Genomic DNA, 17,552 nt, shown 5'->3' on the forward strand with positions numbered 1-17,552 from the left:
TTTCTTATTACAGTAATGTCCAAGGACAAGTCTGCACCAATACGAAGAGTAAGGTCTACGAGTGGCATCCACACGACACTAGTACCTACTTGCTTGCAGAACGTCAAGTGACTGACTACCAGCCAAGTCAGGTCCCAAAACCACTGAGAAAGAACTTAGGATAAAGAGAAAGGTGAGAGTCGGCTGAGATAAGAGGACCATATATGAGCAGTTTTTTTTGGTGAGAATTTACATAGAGACTGATTTTATAACAGAAAGTTTTTTTGGCTAATCCTTAAAGTTTCCAGATGACAATAGGACCGAACTACTCGCATCAGGGCTTCTACAATGGACTTTGTTTTAAACAATTTCTTTCTGGTCAATGTCCATCCTACTATTTTAACATCTAGCTCTGATCTCCTTCATGTTTGCTTTAGTTTCCCAGACTTTGACTTTCCCCGGGAAGGTTCCAGTTCAGAGCCTGTTTATTTAGATGCTATCAATTGCGCAACAATACAAATATTTATTTAGATAGATTCCCAAGCGTGACGCCTTAAACAAAACGTATTTAAGGGAAGGGGAATAACTGTGCATTTTAACCATATCTTTAAAAACTGTAAAATTTATTTCTCTTAATCAAAATCATAGTTATTAATAAATTGCCAATAATTAATACATTATCTGGTTAAATTTGTTTTTATAATAAATAATTGTGCTAAGTTTCAACTTAATCGGAAAATGGGAAATGGGAGAAATGACACGTATAACAGATAAACAGATTGAGTGATATAGGTGTTGTAATAATTGTTAGGATATAATCAAAAGCTCATTTACAAGTCGACATAAGGCGATGAGAACTAGTGATTGTTTTATTCATAGGAATAAATTCTCATTACATTTGATGTCATTAATAAAGATTATTCTGAATGACTAAACAAAAAAGCAATAAGCTCAAACATTTTCACAGTCTTAGGTCAACAGATTGTAGCATACCTCCCCACCAACCCACCACCTCCACAGAAAAAAAAAATCAAGCAAAAATTAAAATATTGACCTCCAATAAGATTGACTGTTCCGGTTGTGGCAAAATATTTAGGTCACAGCTGTGTCTGCGTATCTACAACTTAATTTTATTACTTAGCTTTGTTTTGTTATTCAAACTACGTGACACAGCAAATAATCTTTGACTCATTTGCATATGTACGCATTCGTTAATTTATTATAAACTCACGGTGGTGAAGATGTAAATTGTGTGTTAATTCTGATCCTACATATATATATATATATATATATATATATGTCAGCTTGTATACACCATGATTAAGTTTTGTCTACAACATTCCGTGATAAACAGTTAAGCCTCTGGACTTCTGGTAAAATTTTCATTGTCGTTATTTGATAGAACACAATTGAGGGATTAAGTACACATAGACACACAATTAGAAGATAATTCTACCTTTCAGTTTATGGTGCACAGTGGATGCTGATTGGCCGAGGGACATAGCGTTTGACTTTAAAATGGTGGGGGGGGGGGTATAGACTTTAGGGCATTCTAGCACTCATCTGATGATGAATAGGTACTTTGACATAGGTTGAGAGAAAAAAAAATGCGATTGGTCGTTGCGCTGGCCACATAATGCTGAGTAGAACGGTCACGGAAACAGATAAGTTTTTACATTTTATGTCACAAGAAGATTGCTAGATATGGCTGCGTGGTATTGTGGTTTGGGAGGAAATGTCTTTACATACTTTTTATAATGTAATAATAGTTTCTAAATGATTCAATTAGCTCTTCGTAGATTTATATACAAACATTGATCAACTATCACGTGTGCTCTTCACCTACTTGTAAACATTAGCCCCCTTTATTGTTTAATCACTATATGAAGGTATCCAGTACTTTGCTTTATAAATAGAAGATAAAATTACTAATGTCATTACAAACACTTTCTCAATAGATATAAAACAAACTATGTGACGGGAAAAAATAAATTTCGAGGAGATCAAATTTCTATCTATCTATCTATCTATCTATCTATCTATCTATCTATCTATCTATCTATCTATCTATCTATCTATCTATCTATCTATCTATCTATCTATCTATCTTATAGCTTTTCCCCTCCCTCTTTCTCTCTCTCTCTTTCTCTGTCCATATATATATATATATATATATATATATATATATATACATATAGTAGATACATGAGTATAACGATTTTAAGGCTTAGTGAGTTTTTATATGACAAGGTAAAAATCTGATGTTTTATATATTTATATCTCAATTAGAAATCATGAAACTGCTCTTCCTTTTGATCTGTTGTGTTCTTATCATCGGGATCAGTCAGTCGAAGCCTGCGCCACCCAGAAGTGTAGTTGCACCATTTAAGGTAAACATTTAGATTAAACTAGACTTATAATCGTTTAATTTTGTGTTGTATATTTTACGAGATAGTTATATATTCATTTCTTCCCATCTAGGACTCTCCGAAAAGAATTGCAGGAGTGGTAAGTAGTTATGAGAAAGAAAAAAACTTCACCTAACCCTTAGTCAGTTCAACAGTTGGAACACCACACAAGATCTGTTGGCCGTCTTTCTCCATTCCTCTATTACCTTGGATACAATGTCTTGTAATTGGAGTCATGTCCATTCCTTTGTGTTGTCTTTCCATCACTTTCTTCGTCTGCCTCTTTTATATTTTTTTAATTTCAAAAGATCCTTACCTCTTGAACATTGTATCTATTCACCTATGTTAATTAAAGACTTGACTCTGCTAAGTCGTTGGTTTTCTTGGTTGTTTCAGGAGACACGTTCCATTCTCTAATAGCACTAGGGAAGAAGGAGCCCTTTTAAGAATTAGTCCCAGCATATGGAATAAGAAATGTGTCTCTATTGTCGACCTGCCTATCTGATCCGTCTGTTCCGCATTATTCTCATTGTCTAAGGGACGCTTGCATTGAAAATAGTACACTGAAGCTGCACAAATAAAGTCATTAATCTGTCAAACAGTAACCTCTAATAGACAGCCATGATCCTTTTATATTAGACTGTGTACAGCTTTACTCGTGTATCGTCTTTCTTCTCTGCAGAATGGAAAGGTGTCTTTTTCTCTTTACCATAAGGCAGTAATCTGTCTGTCTATCTTTCAGAACTTTGTTGCTATACTTGTATGAAAGGTACACACCAAGTGCTTTGGTGAGTAGACTAACAAAAGTGAAGAGTTTATAGTTGAATCAAAAACAATACTTGCCAAAAATATGCTATGCCTCTTTTCACTTATACTCATCTTTTATCTCTACAACCTCTTAGATCTGGTGCATCTGTTTCCACACGCATATTCTTTGGCGAAGACTCTTTAAGTAAAAAATAAAAAAATATATATAACGAGATAGATAGATAGATAGATAGATAGATAGATAGATAGGACCAGACATACCTATACTTATATTAGATTTGATTCTCTCAGAGAGCTGCCTACCCATACAAAAGACGTGTGGTGTTACCTGACGGAAGATCTCTTCGTAGAGATGAGGATGTAAGTTGTATCTCTAGAGTAAAACACATAACACGTATTCTTTATTGTTCAGTACCATTGTACATTTGTTTTTGTTTGTTTGCGTTTGTTTTTATGAATCATATTTTGTGTTTATTGTTATGGACGTTTATATATTATATCCTCCTTTTTTTTTGAGGTACTTAATTTGATTATATCTTATCTTATCTTATATAATTTTGACGTTACATTAAAAAACAAGAGTCATGTATTTTAACCAATGACTTAAATTCTGCCAAGTCACTGGTTTCCCTGGCTGGCTCAAAAAATCCATTCCTTGCTCTAATAGCACTATTGGAGAAGAAGCACTTGTACAAATTAGTCCTAGCATATGGAATGAGGAATGTATCTTTATTTGTGTCTTTCTAAGGATTTTACTAGATTTTGTTTTATTTATAATTTCTACTTTCTATACTCTTGTTACTATTTCAATATTGTTTTGTTAGGCTGAAGAGACAATATTTATAGGTACACTTATTCATTTATTCATAGTGTGAATGATATAAGTTCTGTTTCTTTAGGTTAACGAGAGTGTGATAGTAAGTGTGTTTGTTTTAAGTGACTAGTTGTGTATTCTGTGTGGCCGTGAGAAGTCAAACTAGTTGACCTTTATTGTTACTATTTGGTGTGAATGACTGTGTAGAAATGGGTCAGTAAATAGTAGAGTGCTGATGAGACTGCGGCTACTGGTTGAGATAGAATATCAAGATTAATAAATGAAGTTATTGATAGTAATTAAACCTGTTCCTTAAGTATGCTACATTTCTAATAAACCATCAAGACAAATCGTCTTTTACTGTCCTCAACTAATGTTAGAGTTAGGGCCTTCTAAGAATTCCAAAATTTAAAATCCTAGTTTTTAAATTCAAATCCGAGATCCCTCGGTTCTGAACTAAAGCGAGCTACCACTTAGACGCCACTCCCCTTCTCCCTTGATTATGCTGTAATGTTTAAAAAAGGAACAATTTTAACAAATATTTTTCTACTTTTATTTGGCAGTTGGCAACACTTTCCACTATCACTCTGATCCAAAAATGCCCCCCACCCCTCTTTTTTTTTTATAAAAAAAAAAAAAAAAAAAAAAAAAACTACAAAAAAAAAATATATATATATTATTCCATAAGAAGACTTTTTTTTTTACTTCCGATTTTTTAGGTTGCTGGCTTGAAATAACAACAAAAATATTAACAACTGCACATTGTCTTCATAGAAACATCTGATTGGATAGTGTGACTAGATCTACTCATCGTCTCCAACATTGATGTGTTACAAGACAAAGACAACGATGAAGCAGTTTTGTTACAATAAAAAACAAATTAACTTATGCATGTATTTGTGTCTTGAGTATGCTCATGTATAAGAGTGTTTAGCTTTAAAAAGCTAGTACACCCGAAACGGTGTAGGCTTATTATATATTGTAACGGATGCATTTGTAAGTCAGATGTAGCTGAAGTATTTCTAAAGATGATTATTTAGACTAAGTGCGTGCGTACCTTGTTTGATTTATTTCAATCGCTAGTTCTTGGAAAACATGCACACGTCACAAATATAGATAAGGTACTAACAGGAACACAGACTCAATGACCAAGTTGACTCAAGGTGAACTTCAAACAAACGTTTATTACAGAATGGGCCACAGTCTAGTCTGTCACTATATGTAAATGAAGTTAAATGGTGTAATGTTGAAGAATGCGAATGTCGTGGAATGCTGGGTTCGTGCTTCCTGGAGTACTCTTGACACGTGACAAACATAGACACCACAAATTGACTTAAGTCCGTTTCAGCAGACAAATATAAAGTTTATTTTACAACATAATAATACTGCACTCCTTGTTAGTGCTAAAAGTCAAGAAATAATAAACAAATTATCCGCATAACAGCGGTATCACATATATCCAATACGTTAAACTCTCCAGAGTAGATTACAAATCACGTCCGCATCTCAGCGGGTAACACTGTACAGAATAGTGCAGAATAACTAATAAAATTACATGTCTCAAAACACCACTGGCAACAACTGCCCACAAGTTACTATCTAACTGAAATTACTACTCGACTTTTCTAAGTCACTACTGTCTGTCCCGGACAAAGAATATACTAGACTGCCTCGTACAGAGGATAACACTTGACTTGACCACCCGGTCTAAAGGACACCACTTGACTCTTGACTGACTGACTTGACTGAACTCAAAGTCAACTTTATTCACTCTACTTCTTGTTTTCTGCAGCAGGAATTCCACGTGTCGTTTGACCTGTTTACATGACTTGAACTTTAGATCAGGCAATGTCAACTGAGACTGTGACAGTAAAGAACAATGTTATCCCCTCAAGAGTCTAACGGTAACTGATTCCTATAAGTCAATCTTAACCTCTAACCCCAAAGTCTACGTCGTCATTCTAAAATATCCGTTCACTGTCAGTACATTAAAGTGCGTAACCCAACTTACTAAACTAGCGATCTAACAATATTTAAGGTAGAATTTGAGGTAAACTTGAAATTTAAAAAAAAAATTAAATTAAAATTAAACTTACAAAAATATAACTTTAAAAAAAAATAACTCTATTAAAGTCAAAATTTCATGAAAGAATCTCGAAGAAACATGGACTCGGATCTCAAAAATCCAATGTCCATCCTACTATTTTAACTTCTAGCTCTGATCTCCTCCAAGTTTGCTTTAGTTACCCAGACTTTAACTTTCCCGTGTAGGTTCCAGTCTAGAGCCTGTTTTGCAAATCAAGTTTATTTAGATGTTACCCATAGCGCGTCTATACAAAACATATACATTTATTTAGAAAGTATCTAACTTGACGTCTTAAACAAAAGGCGTAAATAAGGGAAGGAGAAGTAGTAACATTTTTTAACCATATTTATCAAAATGGTTTTTTAAGTAAAATTATAATAGTTAATTTATTACCAAAAATTAAGAAATTAAAAAAAAAATTTTTTTTTGGAGTGACTCGTGGCTACTAGAGAACAATGATAATTGAGCAAAGTTTCAACTTCATTTGAGAATGGTAAGTCGGAGAAATTACGTGCATAAAAATCATACCAAACAGTGAGTGACATAGGCTTTGTAGTAATAGTTAGGATACAATTTAAGTCTCATTAACAATTCAACATACGACAATGACAACCATTGCTATTATTATTCATATGAAACAAATTCTCATGACATTTGATGTCATTAATAAAGATTATTCTGAATGACTAAACAAAACTAGCAATAAAGTCAAACATTTTCACAATATTTTGGCAACAGATTGTAGCATACCTTCCTATCAGCCTACCACCTCTACGGAAAATAAATCCGTCTGTCCGTCTGTCTGTCTGGTACAAATTTTGTACGCATTATTTCTCAAACTTTGCACAAATATCCACTGTTCTTAAATGTATTGATTTTTTTTAAATTATCAGTTATATAAATTATTTAATTATGTTTGATATGGGAAAATTGAAGTATAACTTACAGAACTGAGATATATATATACTGTTATATAAGCTTTATTTATTATATTATCTTTTTACATTCTGCATGTTTAATTATTCAGGATTTAAAGATGCTATTTTGACTAAATGTATTTTATCTCATTGAACAAAACTAAATTATACTTCTTGGAAGACAATTATCACTTAAAATTGATCAATATTATCATTTTTTTTCTCCTTTTGACATCAGGGGCATAGCTAGGAATTGACCATCATTTGGGGGCACGGGGGGTTTGATCTAATTGGGAGCCCCTGTATTTTGCATAATACTTAAAATTTGATTTAAAAACACTCACTTGGGCTGTTAAAAATTCTCCCTCTCCCTCCCCTCTAGTTACACCTCTGTTTGACGCCGTTGAATTGTGTTTTTTTCTTTGTCTACATCTGTTTACTTTTCTCTAGCGTGTGTCTGTAGTTCATTAAGTTTAGTTTTAGGCTTTCCTTTTTTTTTATATTAAACTGTGTTATTGACTGGTAGGCCTTTTCTTTCTAGACATAGTATATTTATAGAAACATTGAATTGTGGTATTTTTCATTGTTTCTGACAATTTATTTGAACGTTAAATGTACATATTTTTACGATTCGTCCCCAGAATTCTGATTGAGACCAACGAGAAACAAAGACTGCTGGAATATTGTCTAAACACTGTCCAGATCGAAGATTTATATTTTGCTATTGTAATTTTATTTATTTATTAATTTTTTTAATCTGGAAAACAAAATTAAAAAGCAACAACACTGAAGTTTTTACAAAGCTTAAACCAACTCGCTTTGTCTGTTTGTCTGGTAAAAGTGTTTTACACGTTCTATTTCTGCAACACCCAACCACGTGAACCCAATGTTAGTAGTGGAGTACAGACCTTGCAAATCTATAGGGCAGATGGTGTAAGGATCACCTGTTTCTGTGGACCACGGTTGACGAGGGTGCCATGTGGCCAGCACAACAACCAACTGCCTTTACTTTTCCCCAACTAGTGTTAGGTACACAGATACATAAGGTTTTTAATAAACTGAGATTTTTTTCGCTGCTTGTTTTATTTTTTCCATTTCATTTGGGGGCCAACAAAATCACATCATCTTTGGTCTCTAATTTTGTAAGGCCGGCACTGTTATAAGGAGGTATTCTGTTACTTCTTTACCTAAACAAAGACTATTACTGAGGACTAAGTCAACATCCCAATCACATATAGTGGACATACTAGAGTAAACGGCTAAAAACTATTAGATAGTTTTATGTGATAATTAATGTCAATGTTATTTTGACTCTTGGAACGGCCACGCCCTTCGCCATTTAGAGAAACAACAATAACAATATAATTTTAATACAATTGCGGTCAAGGGAGATAAGTATAAATATGAATATTTTCATCAAAAGATTATGTCTCTTCCCTGTCTATACGAGAAGCGGATTGTAGAGCAATTATAAATACATGCGAAGACAACAGGTTCTGATGTTACTGCCATATTCATACTTCATATTAAGTCTACTTTTGTGAATTAATTTTTGAAATAAAATTATGGTGTGTTTTGATATGTAGCATTTTACTTATTGGAGGATAATCCTTTCCCTTTGCAACCTTTATATGTAAGGCCAATCCTTGATACACTGCTGCAGTCACAGGTTGGGAATCTGTGATCACCAGGTGCCGTTACATTTTCACACTTCATTCTACTACTGTTGTGTATGACATTTGCATTTCGGGATTTTTCCTTTATGCTTGATTTCCATATGGATCTATCTAGTGCCATTTTTTTCACAGCTGCAAAGTGTCGATTTTGAAGAGCTTCATGTCGCATTTGCAAACATCAGTATACCTTAAAATTGAGTGACCAGCGGCTCTCTTTCTATTTGTTAGATCACCGTCTTGTGGAAATCGACCTTGATGAATTCTTTCAACGTGGCCAATCCAGCCAAGACGTCTGCTGCTGAAAACAGAGCGGATGCTCTGGCACCCTGTTCTTTGTAGCACTTCCTCATTTTTTATTGTATTTTTGCACCATATTCTAAAGATCCGCCTTAGGCATGGGAGATGGAAAATATTTAACTATTCTTTTCTGCTATCATTAGGTTGATAGTGTGTGTTTATTATTTCATAATTTCTTCTTGAAAGATAAAATGAACATATTTCTAGATGAGGAATTCTTTTTTTTCTTGGGATATTGCATCATGAGATTTAACTTCCAACATCTTTGTAGCTATATATACACATAACCTAATTGTACAATATTGAACAACGTATTCAAAGCGTTAAAGTAGGAATAGTCTTCTTAAAGCTTAAGAGAGTCCTGTTTTTTTAATCCTGAATTTTTACAAAGCTTATATAAACTTACTCTGTCTATCTGTCCGGCCAAAAGTTTGTACACGTTATTTTTCCGACACCCAATCTCGGTCGGATCAAGCTAAAATTTTGCATAATTCTTTTTTTTTACTTGACAAGAATCAATTTTTGAAATAAAAAATTAACTAATCTGACTGAAGTGGTAGTATTGGCTGATTTATTCCATTTTATATTAGGCTCCGACTCAGACTTAGTGAACACAAACCTGAAATAGTGACAATAGATAACTATACAATCTTCCACATTTGTAGACTCCTCGCTAGTAGAGTGGTTACTGTGTTGGCCTGAGAAGGCTTTAGTTCACAAGTTTAAATTCTGGTCGTTATCTTTTTTTTTTAATTTTTATTTTAGAAATGTTTTTTGTTAGTCTAAATCTATTACAAAATTTAAGTACATGACTGATACAAACTAACTGATACAAGAACACTTTATATAAGCTTTGGTATTTTTTGGAAGCATTTTTTTTCATGTCTTATTACTAAGAACAAATAATCATGTTCTGCTGGAGGCTGTTGTAAACTGTATAGAAGCACTTCTTACCAGTCCACAGCTGCATTGGGTCGAACACCTTTTTTGTTTGTGCAAAGACAGCGTAAAAAATGTCTTCCGTAAGCGCCATAAAGATCGACTCAGGCGCCATTTTACCCTCACTGGCATAGAGGAAAGTAGCTAGCAGCAGATAGCCTCTGAAAAAGACGGAGAGCTTTTACGAAGGCCTCGCGACACACGTTTAAGATCCATAGGAACAGATTTGTAGAGGACAGGTTCAGAAGACGGAAAGTAAACTTTATCAGAGCCCGGCGGTCAACGGTTCAGTCTGCATTTGATGAGGGAAAATATACAGGTCGCAACTGGGCTTGCCATGTGAAACACTGCCATTATCCTTAATTTTCAGAACTGAAGACATTGCCTCTATTAGGACAGGGGTGTCAACATTTTTTTTTAATTAGAGGTCACTTACATTTCTGACACGCGTGTCATGGGTCACATCACTGCCCCCCTACCCCCCTTCTTTTCCGAAACAAAGTCCAACCCAATGGAATTGAGCCAGTGTCGTCTAATTATACGTTGTCCGCAGGAGTTTTTTGGGGCCTCACAGTAACGCGTCATGGTCTGGAATCACTGATTTAGGACAAAGATCATACGCTTTCGATAAGATACAAGAATTAAAAAGAAAAAAAAAGATAATAAATAAGAAAATAAAATAACAGCAATATCAAAATAGTGAAAACAATATTAATAACAGAAGACCCATCAGTGAATCAGTGACTTTTATATTTTACTTAGTTAAGCAAACATAGTCGTCTTCTGGAAGGACTAAAGCCCTCGGAAAAAAACAAACAAACAGCATTGTTAACAAATCTGATTGGAACTCGCGCCTACAAGATGAAAGCAGTAGTACCTTATTACTGTCCTAAGAGATATGGGGTCGGCTGTAGTAACAAGTATTATTTGTAAACCTGAATCAGGGCGAGACCAATAGCTCGTTGCCACCTCACGAGTCTGACGTCACTGCGTGACCTGGAAATGAGCTATTGGTCTAAGTTGCCCACAGCCTGCGACTTCGCAGGTCAGTGTTCAGGTCTTCTGTAACGATTGGTCACGATCAGGGCGGCTAGATTGCCAACTGACAACCTCTCGTTCGATTTCCTAATAGGATACACGAGTGTTTACTTATGGAAAAAAATTCTTAATTACTAAATAGATATTTTTTTCCCAGGCGTAGCCTTCACAATAAAATGATGCACTGGGTTGATGTTATTAATAACTACTAGTATAGAAAAGCTAATATGAATGATTTTATAATAACATTAATTCTATAGGTTATTTAATTGGGACAGATGATTGACAAAAAAAACTATCCATCCATAAGTAAATCATTATCTGCAATAAGTGTGCGTGAATAAATTAGCTCCTAAAGCATAAATTAATAGAGGTAGTGTATCAAATCAATTCTTATCTTCATCATTTGTTAGTCCCAAGCACCTGCTGGCTAATATTATGATTAATTAATACCAAAGTTAGTGCTAATGAATGATTTGTTATGCTAATAGGATAAATAATTTCTCTTATATAAATGATGTTCATTAATGGCATGTAGGATTGTCTACAAATAACACTGGGTCTATAAATAGTAAATAGATTCGGATTCATCTCGAATCTGTTCAAAAGATATAAGTGTCAGAAGAGACAACCTCTTGTAGAGTTTTAAAGACTATGTAAGTAAATCACAATGTTTTGTAATATCTCAAATAATCCTAATGGTAGCTTTGAAACTTATAGACGATGGATTAACAGAAAGCAAGACAATAGGAGAAAGGAAGAGTGAAGAGAAATATATAGAGGATAAAATAAAAGCTAGGTAGGGATCTAGAGACAATAGTGAGGAGAGGTACCAAACGTATTTGGATCTAACCTTATGTGCATATTTAGAATTCACAAATGGGTGGATTGTTGGAATAAACAGCTTCAAATTTTTAAGTCTAAAATGTTAAAGGAAACACGTCTTAAGAATGGTGTGTATTGTTTGGTATATTTTCTGTTAAAACTACAACGTTATATAACATTAACAATGTTCTATTTTTAAATTTGTGGTCTTTCTAAATAATATTTTTTGAGGGGCATTAGTCATGACTGTGCGGTTACGTATTTCAAAAAAAAAAAATTAAAAAATTCGCGTTTTGTTTGTAAAACACACACAAAAATATATTAAAACTGTTTCCAATATATTTATATTCAATGCTGGACAACATCTTCTGCCAACTAAGATCCACACTTCACAGGGAAAAAGAAAATCACGCCTGAATACTACTAGCACAAAAAATCCTGATCTTTGCACCGAATTTGAGAACAAATTAGAGGAAGCTTTTAAAAACTTCTCTGTGACTGAGGTAGAAAAAAGCTGGACGTTTATGCGTGATACAATCTACCAAACATCATCACTGGTCTTTGGAAACAAAACCAAGAAAAGCGAAGACTGGTTTGAAGCTAGTCTACCAGAACAAGAGAGCAGCCATGCTAATCTACAAGAAGGATCCCACCCCAAGCAACTTAAAAAGGCTCAGAGCTGCACGTAACAATGCCCAAAGAGTAGCGAGACAATGTGCTAACAAATACTGGCAGGAGCTATGCGAAGATATTCAATCTTGTGCCGACTGTGGTAACATAAGAGGACTATATGAGGGCATGAGAAAAGCCTTTGGACCTCACACCAGCAAGTGTGCTCCGCTCAAGTCAAAAGATGGCTCAATCATCAGCGATCGTGCGCTGCAAATGGAACGATGGGTAGAACACTATGCAGAACTCTACCAGATTGAAAACGCCATCTCACCAAATGTTGTTTCCAACTTCCCATCACTTCCAGTTTTGACGGAATTAGACGAAACGCCCTCAGTAAAGGAGCTGAGCATTGCCATTGACATGCTTGCACATGGGAAAACACCCGGAGGAGATGGCATTCCTGCTGAAGTCATTCAGGCTGGAAAACATGCCCTAATCAAACCACTCCATGAACTGCTAAGCTTGTGCTGGGAACAAGGAATGGTCCCCCAGGAATTGAAAGACTCCAACATTGTTACAATTTATAAAAATAAAGGCGACCGCTCTGATTGTAACAATTACAGAGGCATCCCACTGCTTAGCATAGTCGGAAAGGCTTTTGCTAGAGTATTACTAAAGCGATTACAGATACTGGCAGATCGTGTTTATCCAGAGTCGCAGTGTGGCTTTAGGGCAGGTAGATCTACAACAGATATGATTTTCTCTCTGCGGCAGCTACAGGAGAAGAGCAGAGAACAAAAGCAGCCCCTCTTCATAGCTTTTATTGATTTGACCAAGGCCTTTGACCTTGTTAGCAGAAGCGGTCTGTTTGCTGTACTAGAGAGAATCGGCTGCCCAAATAAGTTAAGAAAACTAGTGTCAGCTTTTCACGAAAATATGCAGGGCACCATTCAGTTTGAAAGTTCTTTCTCCAGGCCATTCTCCATTAAGAGCGGTGTAAAACAAGGATGTGTACTGGCCCCTACACTATTTGGCATCTTCTTCTCAGTCGTACTATCCAGTGCTTTTAAATCCCTGGAACACGGAATATACATCCATAGCAGATCCGATGGAAGGCTCTTTAACCTGGCACGTCTTAAAGCCAAAACGAAAAGGCGTCGTATCTTGATAAGGGAGCTGCTGTTTGCCGATGACGCTGCACTCGTATCTCACTCACAAGGAGGTCTACAGAAGCTAGTGAACGCCTTAGCAGCTGCTTGTCAAGAGTTTAGCCTTACTATAAGTCTCTCCAAGACCGAAATCCTGGCACAAGACGTCGCAGAAATACCTATAATACAAATTGGGAACCACACCCTTTCAGTGGTGCAGGAATTTACCTACTTGGGTTCAACAATTGTCAGTAACCTAGACTTAGACATCGAGCTGACAAAAAGGATAGGAAAAGCTACCACAGCATTGGCAAAACTCTCCAAGCGCGTCTGGGAAAATGGTAAATTGACCACAGCGACCAAAATCCTAGTCTACAACGCCTGTGTTGTGAGCACTCTCCTTTATGGCAGTGAAAGCTGGTCAACATACATGTACCAAGAGCACAGATTGAATAGTTTCCACTTGCGCTGCCTGAGACGCATAATGGGCATCTCTTGGAGGGACCATGTCTCCAATCAGGAAGTTTTTAGATTGGCCAATATGAACAGCATGTATGCTCTCCTGACACAAAGAAGATTACGCTGGCTCGGACATGTCACCCGCATGCCAGATGGTAGAATCCCGAAAGATATCTTATATGCTGAGCTTGTGGAAGGAGTCAGACCCAAGGGCCGCCCAAGACTAACATATAGAGATGTCTGCAAGCGAGACATGAGAGCCTCAGGCATCAGTGAAAGTATGTGGGAAAACATAGCCAAAGACCGGAGTGCATGGAGACAGACTGTGCGTGCTGGGACAACCCTTGCTGAGAACAAAAGAATTGAAGCGGCTTTAATCAAGAGGGAAAAAAAGAAAGCTGCCCTGTCTGCTAGCCCTAAATCAGAGGCATACACATGTACGAATTGTGGCAAAGTCTGCCGTTCTAGAATTGGCTTGATTAGCCACACCAGATTCTGCCCCGTCTCAAGATTAAGCCAAAACCAGTGACTCACTTGGGCGCATCCATTGCCTTTCGAGACAAAAGGAGCCATATATATCAGACAAATCGTACGTTCAAGGTCCGAAAGGGGTACTTCACTTTTTAACGATGTTTTATAACATGGATAACCCTCTTGTACCAGCATTTCAAGTGGGGGGAAAACTTATGAGCGTTTTTATATGGTGTATATGGCCCACTCTTACGAGTGCTTTAGAGAGAGAGGGGAGTTAAGAAATAAATTTTAATGGTCCTAAATAAAGGATATAAATACTCCACTCCTACAAAATGCTTCCAATGTCATGCGTTTCAAATGGCTTTTAACAACCAGCCCAACTCATGGCCACAACATGCGGCTCATTTCAATTAGATCTTTTATTAACAACAGGAGATGAGGCAAAGGCAAGTATATTGTCCCTAAACCAGTAGGCTTTGGTAAGGAGGGTTTCGTTATCAACCCTGTTAAGAGTCAGGATGCAGATTAAGGTATATATTGCCAGACCAAATTATAGCCTGCGACGCCGCTTTTATTTGTTTGGTCGATGATAAACCACCGCTAGTATGAATAATTATGTATTCCTTTCACTTCTTTGGTGATAAACTTAAAATTGGTGTATTATTTTAAGACTATGAAGCTTATTTGGATCTTGTTGAGTTGTGCTCTACTGGTGGAAATGGTAGAATCGGCACCACCAAAGGCTCCTTCCAAAAGAATTGTTAAGCCAGCACGGGTAAGTGACAAAAAAAAGAGAGGCTTGCGTAGATGGAGAGGAAGAGAGAGAGAGAGAGAGAGAGGGAGGGAGAGAGAAAGAGGAAGAGAGAAAGATAGAGAGAAAGAGATAGAGAAGGGAAAAGGAGACGGAGAGAGGGGGAGAAAAAAAGAAATATATATAGAGAGAGAAAGCAGGTTTTGTAAGAGCAAGAACTCACACGCTAATTTACACCAATGAGTTTAGTCTACGTGTTTTATCTCCTCCTTTCAGGACTCTGTAGTCTCTCTAGGCTCCTATGAGGCAGATGCTCCTCTTCATGAGGATAGATACATTATTGGATTTGAAAGGGTAAAATAACTTTCTTTGCTTTCTTGTCGATACAATTAAATCTAGATCTTCATAATCACTTCACTTGTATACTTTTTGTTCCAGAAATATTTTTGCCAAGCTTATACTCACTTCGTCTGTCTGTGTGGTTCAAATCTGTAACAAATTATTCTTTATATTGAGACAAAGAAAGTGAGAAGGAGAGACAGACAGGCAGAAAGACGGATTAATAGAGAGCAAAATATCAATAATCCAAAACTTTTATTTAAAACTTAATGACGCGAAGTTGTAGTTGCCCATTTGTCATTGTGGCCAACTATTGACGAGGATGCCTTGTGGCTAGCACAGAGACCTACGGTTGGTTAAACAAAAATTCTTTGAATAAAAATTTAAGAAAGTCACTAGATAATCTTATCTTATATAATACAGACGTTACTTCAAAAAAGAAGATGATTACGTCCTACGCGTCATGCATTTAATCATGTATATTAACCAATGACTTAAATTCTGCCAAGTCACTGGTTTTCCTGGCTGGCTTAGGCAACCCATTCCATGCTCTAATAGCACTAGGGAAGAAGGAGTATTTGTACAAATTTGTGCAAGCATATGGAACGAGAAATGTGCCTTTATCTTTGTGTCTTTCAGAGTATTTTATTAAATTTTGTTTTTGTATTTGAAGATTATGGTTCAGTGTTTTATGTATAATTGCTCTTTACTTTTGAGTCTTCTGTCCTGAAGGCTTTCTAAATTTAGTGATTTTACTAAAGGTGTTACTCTAGTCAAATGTGAATATTTGTTTGTTATAAATCTCACTGCTCTATTTTGTGTTTGTTCCAGTTTCTTAATGTTTTCTTGAGTTGAGGGGGTCCCAAAGTGTGAACATGTAGGCCTACTGTCTTACTCTTAGATTGTAAAAAGCTTTCTTATAACATAATTGCTAGATATGTTGACATTGAAATTGTATATTTCTTTCTATTTTCTTGTATCTGTCTCATCAGGATGTTGAAGAATGATGCTACCAAGAAATACGCCTAAAGTAAACAAGCTGTATGGTTTTAATATTCATTGACATGTATAGTCAAATACCTTGCTATCGAAATTATCATTAAATGTAAGCAAATATACAATAATTAGTGCATTTTGGACGTTCTCGTCTTTTCCTTTCAAAGTTTTCAACTGAGTACATTTTATGGTTTGTATGCCTTATTTTAAAGTTTCAAGTTACTTATTCAAAATAAAAATGTTTCGGTCTTTAGATGTATATGTTTGTTTAAATCACGAGAGATTACCATAGCACAACAAGGAAGAGAGAGAGAGAGAAATACATAGAGAGAGAGTAGCTTTGTTTTGTAAGACGGCTAAGTATATTCTGACAGAAAATGGTGTTGGGGTGGCTTGCATTGGAAAAGAGGCAGACGATGACAGTCCTAGCGATCTGGGGGGTGGGATACAGTAGAAAAGCCCCCACCCCCCACGACCAACGTGGCAGTGAGCCGAAGATGGGAGGAGATACAGTGGAAATGTAGCAAGCAATGACAAACATAACTGTTAGGGAGGTTGCATAAATTGGAAAAAAGAAGGGCTGTGACAAACAAAATGTTATACGACAACCAACATAGTGGTAAAATGTGTAGTAGTGTCACCAGTACACCATTGGACTCCAAAACCAGACAAAGGCTTACATTGCATATTGTGTAATAATATATTTGTGCTATAGTTAGATCTACCTTACCAAGTAAAATTCTGACATGTTCCTAAATGACTAAAACAGATTCTTCTTAATATTTTGTTTCCCAAAAAATTGACATTTTCAAAGAAGAGTATATTGTAATGACTCAAAAGGAGAATTTTGTCACAACTAATGCAAAGCCGTTATCCGAGGGGATCTATTTAAGTTTTCTATAAGTGTTCTGCGCATGTCTTCAGCAAGGGCTTTGATTTGTCCTCAAATGTGCAGCCCCGCGGCCTTACTGAGAGTTCTCCAACTGTTTCTTTCAGAAGCCTACTGCCAGCCAGTGAAGGCAAAAT

The 17,552-nt window shown here is 36.0% G+C and overlaps 1 protein-coding gene across 3 annotated transcripts; it reads left to right on the plus strand.

Moving 5' to 3' along the window:
- The first annotated feature begins 11,466 nt into the window (after positions 1-11,466).
- Positions 11,467-16,662, plus strand: LOC106079767 (uncharacterized). Of its 3 annotated transcripts, none has more exons than XM_056010230.1 (4): positions 11,467-11,578; positions 15,111-15,215; positions 15,468-15,545; positions 15,630-16,107. In XM_056010230.1, the coding sequence occupies exons 2-4, from the start codon at positions 15,114-15,116 to the stop codon at positions 15,684-15,686; spliced, it is 237 nt and encodes a 78-aa protein (XP_055866205.1). In that variant the 5' UTR covers positions 11,467-11,578; positions 15,111-15,113; the 3' UTR covers positions 15,687-16,107. The 3 variants fall into 3 exon arrangements, with proteins under 3 accessions (XP_055866205.1, XP_055866203.1, XP_055866204.1); XM_056010228.1 differs by lacking the exon at positions 11,467-11,578 and adding an exon at positions 14,777-14,886 and having other exon boundaries at positions 15,630-16,111; XM_056010229.1 differs by lacking the exons at positions 11,467-11,578; positions 15,630-16,107 and adding exons at positions 14,779-14,886; positions 16,523-16,662.
- The last annotated feature ends 890 nt before the right edge of the window (positions 16,663-17,552 follow it).

This window comes from Biomphalaria glabrata, chromosome 14 (genome assembly GCF_947242115.1).
Source record: "Biomphalaria glabrata chromosome 14, xgBioGlab47.1, whole genome shotgun sequence".
Classification (NCBI taxonomy): Eukaryota; Metazoa; Mollusca; class Gastropoda; family Planorbidae; genus Biomphalaria; species Biomphalaria glabrata.